This window comes from Procambarus clarkii, chromosome 5, assembly GCF_040958095.1.
Source record: "Procambarus clarkii isolate CNS0578487 chromosome 5, FALCON_Pclarkii_2.0, whole genome shotgun sequence".
Classification (NCBI taxonomy): Eukaryota; Metazoa; Arthropoda; class Malacostraca; order Decapoda; family Cambaridae; genus Procambarus; species Procambarus clarkii.
Window position 1 is genome coordinate 39,163,423 of NC_091154.1, and position 7,907 is coordinate 39,171,329.

Genomic DNA, 7,907 nt, shown 5'->3' on the forward strand with positions numbered 1-7,907 from the left:
CTATCCTCCTTTCCTCAGTTACCTTGTCACGGTGATGTTGCCTGACAATACCTCTAATTTGTAGTAGAGTCTTGGGTATGAAGTATTCAATATGGTCTCCTTCAGCACCTTCAGCAGCCAGCACATCTGCTCATTCATTCCCACATATTCCAACATGGGAGGGGATCCACAGAAACTTGATGACTTCCCTGATTGATAAGTACTCTCACAGCTCTCTTAATTTCAGCGACTATTGCAAGATTTTCTGCCGATTTTTACTTAGGCTTTGCAGTGTTGCTTTTGAATCGGTGCAAATCACTGCACCATTAGTGTTTCGTTCAAGAAACCTTAACACCATAATAATGGCAGTGAGCTCTGCTTGTGTTGAAGAGGCATAGTTCTCAATACGTGCTTTTTCTTCATTTCTGCGTTGGAAAGCATTATCCTTAATTACCGTGTATGCTGCACCAGCCCTGGCATTGACAGGATTAGATGACCCGTCAGTGTAGATTTCTTCTAGTTCATCACCGGCTTCTTTATAAATTTCCTCGAGATACTTATGCCTCATTTCTTGTGGTATCATGTTGGATTTTTTCGCTGCTCATCACGGTGTTGTCAACATTATACAGCTGAGCCATGTAGGGGTTAAGAAAGTAAATAATTGTAAAAGATCTTTTGCACAAAATTTGTATTCATTATGACTGAATTAATTTCTAATTCTACATTGCAGATGAGAAAGCAAAGAGAAATTATGAAATGCATGAGAATAGAGATGACCCTCTGAGATGTCCTGTCAAGTTGTATGAATTTTACATTTCTAAGTGGTGAGTATTGTTATAAATTTATTGCTATGTTGATTCATAATTCAAATGAAGCAAAGTATGTATTCAGAATATTATAGCATTCAGAATAATATAACATTTCAGTTAAAAATTTATTAAGGAAATTATTTTGAATTTTTGGATACGAAGGCTGGATTAAAATAAATAATACAAAAAACAAGTTCATGTTAAATTGTATAATTTTCTGGGAGAGCCTCATCGGCTCCCCGGAGCTATCCAGGCTGATAGGGCATTATTAGCTTTCTGGCATCAATCAAAGTGCATGGAGTTCTTGCCTACCGGGGACCACGCACCAGAACCTGGCCCCCCCCCTCAGAGAGGCATGAGGAGCAATGGCCTATAGAAACCCTGTGTGGTTGGGAGCATTCTATGTCTGCCATCAACCAGGTCTGGCACCCATAAAGGTAGGCACCCCCAAAACAAACCCCTATTCTGGTGAAAATACTGCTACTGAAAGCTGAACAAGCGGACAGAACTCCCCAAACGAAATGTGATGACGTCAAGCTCGTTTGCTAATTTTCGTTTAGGGAGTTCTGTCCACTCATGCGGCTTTCAGTAGCAACATTTTCACCAGAATAGGGGTTTGTTTTGGGACACCTACCTTTTAGGGTGCCAGACCCGGTTGATGGCAGACATAGAATGCTCCCAAGCACACGGGTTTCTATAGCCCAGTGCTCCTCATGCCTCTATGAGGGGGGCCACATTCTGGCTCGTGGTCCCCGGTAGGCAAGAACTCTATGCACTTTGATGCTAGAAAGCTAATATCCTTGTTGATACATATCAGCCTGGATAGCTCCGGGGAAGCCTCCAGGTCTCGCCCAGAAAATGGCGTTTCATTACATTCAACACTGTTTTTTTTTTTTTTTTTTTTTTTTTATTTGTTTTCTTAGTTACCATTTTGTCACAAAGCATAATTATTATTTCTTATTTATAATTTTTTATATTCCTCATTTTAAGGAAATGGAAACATTGGAAGGCATTTGATGCTTCTGTTACAATTTACTAGAGGCTACTTCTGCAAAGAAGTTAATTTCCTGTAAGGAAATAGGTTTTTGGCATGTCAAGCCCCCAGATTAAGCCACCCATTTGAATGATCATCATTGCTAGTTGGGTTGTGGTATTCCAATTGAATGATCATCATTGCTAGTTGGGGTTGTGGTATTCCAATTACTATCTACATGATAATTATTCATTTTTCAGCCCTGAGAGCGTGCGCAGCCAGCGAAGCATGTATTATGTTTACCCTGAAAGATCCTGTGTTCCTGACTCCCCAACCTGGTTTTCAACTCAGGCTATACAAGCAGCTACCGTCTCTAAAATGTTGCACCGTGCACTTATGGTGAGGGAAGTACAGGAAGCATTAATGGAGTAATGACATTCCAAGGATGAGGAGAGTTTTGTGTATATGCAAATGACTGATCTTTTTTAAATACTGTATATGAGAACAATTTTAAGATTTTCTGATGTGCATTGTAATTGGGCATTATGGCTATCCCTGAAAAATGGAATTTCATAAAAATCAACATTGGATCTCAGATATAAATAAATCCTTATTATTTATGAGAAGATTTTAAATGCGTACAAGGCAAAGTGTTTTATAAATGTTTGGATGATATTATGCCAACTACTTTTTAAGTTGAATACAGATTTAAAAAATTTAATTTCTTAAATTTTATTTGCAGTTATTTTGGGTTCAGGAACACAGTTTTAATTGTGCTTTTCACTACTTTGTTGGCAGAAGCCTCCACACTGTATAGCTTGGAAATGTAGAAGTAATAATACTGTAAAATAAAAGTAATTTTTTAAATATATTTGCTCGAGAAAATGAGGGTGTGTATGTGTGTATGTAAATAGGTGGGAGGGGGGATTGGGATGTGTTTAATGTGGTTTTTTGCTTTTTAGCCATATACCAGAAATGCTAAATTTCCCCCAAAAATATAGTTTTCAAATACACAGGATATGCAAAAGTTTAATATTTATGAAAATTATTGTTAATTAAACTTAATCTATACAGTGGATTCTAGTGCACTAAATTTTCCATTGCATCCATTTCATCTGACAAAAACCAATTCAGAATATTTCTATTGCATCAAACATTAATTTAAACTGGATTATCTTTTAGCGGATTTCACTGTACTAATGTTTTGCACAATATAGTTAATATAGCCTTATATTAATATTATATGGCATCAATAAAATATGTACATTTTTGTAATGGGCAGAATTATTTATTTAGATTATAGCAAAAATTTAATATAAGCTCTATAATAATATATAAAATGTCTGCTGCCATAATTTTGTTTTTACAGTGAAACCTCTGAAAATCTGAACCTCAAAATAATGAATATTGTCTGTACATTTAAATAATGGACTGATTTTGCTGCTGGATCACACATCAAAAACATGAATTTTAGAGCTAAATTTGTGATCATTTGTGTTGAAGTCCAGGCCATTACACGCAGTAATTTCATGCAAATGCAGTGGTATTTTTCCGCAATTTGTAGCATTCTTGAAATTTTAATATTTAATATTGTTAAAATATTATTTTTTACAATAAAATTTTAAATAAACTTGTGGTGCCATTTAAATGGTACAATGCAGTTAGTTTGGACTTCATTTTGTGTTTATGGCCATGTGAAACCCCCACACATTGGGCATGTCGAGATCATGTGAACCGTTTTCTCTGTGCTGCTAGCAGTTATAAGGTTTTTGATACAGTTCATTTTCCTTTTGGTAAGAATTATTTGTGATTGGAAAAAGGTGCCTGCTAGCACGAGCATTATGACTCGACCAGGAAAGAACAGGAAGAGGCACCATAGCTTTGATGAAAAGGTTATATTTACTGTATATTAAAAAATGGTTATAGCAGCTGAGTAAAGATCAAAGCTCAGGTATTATCACTTAGACATTTCTATCATTAAAAAAAAGCCAGGGAAGACAATTTTTTTTGGGGGGGGAGGCTGAAAAATTCTCAGGGGCTCAAATATTAATGAGTTTGATCAAGCAGTTTACAAATACAGTGTTGTTAACCACAAAATTTTGTGTGTTCATTAAGGTAAGTAAAAAAAATCAGCATTTACCATTTTTTTTTTGATATAAGTAAATAATATATAAACATCTGGTATGTTTATATATTATTTAAATAAATATAAAGGTACAGTATGTTATATTAACAGAACTACAGTAAATTTGCTGATAATTAGTAAAAAGGGTCAAATGCAACTCTACATTTAGATTAGTTGTTAATCTGGACCAATATGATCTGGATTTTAGAGATGCTGTTCTATAAAAATGTGGGATAATTTATTTTACTTTTTGTTATTTTACTAAATTAAATAAATGCAATACTTTCAATGTATAGAAATAATTGTCACTATTTGCCCTCCTCCCCAAGTCAAGTTCTGCGTGTTCATCTTATTTGGCGAAGTGAGTTGTCAACTAGAGCTTTCTTGTGTTTTGGCTAAAAAGCATAAAATAATCAGGCATAAACAAAGTGGAGCAAGACAGAATATTCACAATACTGTGTTTAGTTTAGGTGGAAGTAGATGGTGAGGACCCAGTTAAATGCATTGATGAGTGGAAGTGACATAAGAGAGACTTGTTCAGAGTCCAGGTAGTGAGCAAGAGGATGAGTTAGTGCAGACCAGGTCCATAAACATCTTCGCTTGTACACACGACGAGGAAATAAGTCGGAGTCATTGCAGTTAACAATTAAAGCTGGAAGTCTAGGACCCAGGCAAATAAGCTCATCAAACAAATTATTGTATATATATAGATTTTCACTTTGATATGTACTTGTGAAGAGGATTTAATATATCTTGCAATTTGAAAGTCATTACAACTTTTTTATTATTTTATTAAATGAAAAAGGAACATATTTATGTATTTGTAACTGTAAAAGCAAAGAATGCTGGTTTTCTTACAGCAGCTGTAACAAGTTTAAATGTTACTAATTATGACCACCAATTTAAGGAGTTTTTAATGGCACTGAAAGGAGAAATTTATTTGATGTATAAATAGTAATAGTGTGCTAAAACAATCATAAATCATTTCTATATTTTGTATAAACTGTATTTACTGTACTGTTAATTATGTTTGTAGTCTGTCTCTGAATCTTTTCACTTTTATAGTTTTTTTTTATATGACTTTAATTTTTTATGCATTTGTACATAGGTCTAGCAAAACAAGTTTTTTGTTTGACTGAAGGTGCTTTATGGTTGCCATATACTTCGATATACCTAGTGGAGATTAACTAGGCTCTGAAATTGAAAAGCCCTTCTATCTTATTCTTCTATCCTGAATGAATAACATACAACAACTGTTACTTTCTGAAATCAGTAAGATTACATTTGATAATTTACCAAAATACTGATAAGATTAGGTACAGTTGTTTATTTTATAAATATGTGTATGTGTCATGAACAGGTGTTTTGCTTTAGGACACTTTGTTTGGTGGTTCATATTTATTTATAAATAGTAAGATGATTAATGGTACTCATTTATATAATAAACATTCAAGATTCCATGTATTGTTTTGCATATTTTTTTGTAAGACTCCATTCATTTTATATGTAAATATAAGTTCCATGAAATAATTGTCATCCATTTTTTAAGTTTGTAAGGCTGGATGGAGCAAAGTATGCTAATTAAAGAAAGTGATGAAACAATAATAATTGAGCGAATAAGCATCAATTTTCAAGACTTAGTGTATTCAAGGGGAGAAAAAGATTGCTTTCAAATGTGATGTAAAAGTGGCAGGTCAAATAATATACTAGTAGTTTCTAGTTGTAATTTTTATCTGGTGAATTAACTAGCAGTTGATAAAATACCTATTGAAAATAATTGTTTTAAAAGAGCAGATGCCAAAAAATCTAAACGTTATTTATTAACCTAAACCTTATTTCCTGCCTCTCAACTGTCATTCAACTGGTATCAAGAATCTGTACACCAGTTGATTGACAGTTGAGAGGTGGGACTAAAGAGCAAAGCTCAACCCCCACAGGCACAACTAGGTAAGTACTAAACAGTTAATTTTTTTTCATATTGCCAAACAAAGAAGTGTTTGTGTGCACACAGCGTGAAAACAGGACTGGTTCATCAATAGTATTTTATTGCCAAGATATATTTTTTACTTCTGAGTTTATACACTAGATATTACATTTTTGGCTAGATATGACACGATATTTCCAGATGAGGAAGATAAAAGATGCGAAGAGTTACGAGGCACGCTCTCTACAGCTTGTACACAAGTTGATGCGCATGCCAGCGGGAGGCAACATTATGACTGCTTTGGTGGGGTGGGGGGGATAAGCGTCTCTCACGAACAATCACGATATCACTTGAGTTTTTCATGAAACCAGCTACACGACTCACATTGGAATAATGATAGTCCTGCGGTCTCATAGGAGGATCCAGGAGGAGTTTTCCTGGACTGTAAACATCATACTAAAACAAACAGAAGCATCACCAGCATTTAGAGGTAAAGAGTCCATCCAGGTCCCACGCGGCCACTGTACCAACATCCAACTGTTCAACCAAAGTATGACAGATTCTCTCGATCTGTAAACCTTCACCATTTCCTATTTGACAATGTTTTTGTCACACGCCCTTGTTTATAATGTACCTTTAGATTTACTCTTGTTGAACCATCAGTTTGTGTTTTGTCCTTCATGCCTTTTATCTTTGTTAAGTGAAATTTAATTTGTTTCATAAAAATTTTTGGCTGTACCATTTGTTCAGCTGATCGCCAAATGCCATATTTTGCTGACACTCTTGCTACTTGTGAAAACTATGTATGGAGTAAGATTTCACACCTGCCCGGCCACGAAGGATGTAACCTTTAGAATAAGTACTGTACTTGGGTATACGTCAACCAAGCTCACGAGGCGTTTGACCTATCATCTTCAATCAGGTGCCCCTAAAAATCACAGGAGAGAAGCCCATGACATCACCCTAACAGGAGAAATGCTGAATAAAAACACTTGCATATTAGACAAATCCAAAGATGTAAGAAGATTAAAAATTCTTGGAGTCCCTGACACAAAAATCGAACAACCCACCATAAAGACTTAACTTAAGAGGCTATTCATGCCCGTGCTACCTCTTGGGTGGCTTAATCTTCCTCAATCAATCATTCTGTCTCGAACCGGCAGGATGCTGCTTCTGGAAACTTAACTTTCTTAAGACTGCTCATAGTCCAGTCGACAGTTACGGCCTCACGCCAACCCGTCCTCGACTCGAGTCCATTACATCTGTTTCTGTTCTTGTATTGGCATCCTTGGTGATATTTAGCGCCCTCTGATTATCCCGCACATTTGATGGTGCTATATAGCCTTCCCGGTTTGGTGCCTTCCTTTGATAATTACTTACATCCAACGGTCGACCCCACACACATTCATAAATTTTTCCATGCTGTTCATTCAAAAGTGGAATTTTCTCAAATATAAATTAATATTATAATATATTAGCATATTGTGCATATATAGGCTTAGGTGTTTAGGTTCTGTTGGCGATTATTTGTAGTACGTGGGTGAAGGATTTACAGCGTTGTGATTCAAACAAAATTCGTCAGTGAAGCACTTGTTTCGGACGTCATCAGTTGAAAGTCGTGTGTAAACTTTTTCATTCATAAACAGGGGGTTTGGCGGGTGCATGGAATCACTTTTGTGTTTTTGGAGGATGGGCTGGACGCGTGGGGTCCACGGTTCGAGATCCACACAGTCCAGGTGAAGCCCGTCCTCCAAACAAAGACCCAAAAGTGATTCCATGCATCCGCCAAACCGTCTGTTTACAAATGAAAAACGGGTTACACACGACTCACAACTGCTGATGTTCGAACACTTCCGGAACAAATGCTTCACTGACGAATTTTGTTCGAACCCCAACGCTGTAAATGCTTAGCCCACGTACTACAACAGCCCGTCCTCCAAACAAAGATCCAAAAGTGATTCCATGCACCCGCCAAACCCCCTGTTTATGAATGAAAAGCGGTTTACACACGACTCACAACTGCTGACGTTCGAACATATCCGGAACAAGTGCTTCACTGACGAATTTTGTTCGAACCACAACGCTGTAAATGCTTCA

General features: G+C 36.1%; 1 protein-coding gene across 9 annotated transcripts in view; it reads left to right on the forward strand.

Moving 5' to 3' along the window:
* Window positions 1-5,344, forward strand: part of LOC123763563 (zinc finger MYM-type protein 4) — a 54,653-nt gene extending 49,309 nt beyond the window's left edge. For all 9 annotated transcript variants that reach the window (XM_045750741.2, XM_045750760.2, XM_045750770.2 and 6 more), the window contains 2 exons: window positions 710-803; window positions 2,022-5,344. In XM_045750741.2, coding sequence (XP_045606697.2) covers window positions 710-803; window positions 2,022-2,193 — 266 coding nt within the window. In that variant the 3' untranslated portion in view covers window positions 2,194-5,344. The remainder of the gene's footprint in view (window positions 1-709; window positions 804-2,021) is intronic.
* The last annotated feature ends 2,563 nt before the right edge of the window (window positions 5,345-7,907 follow it).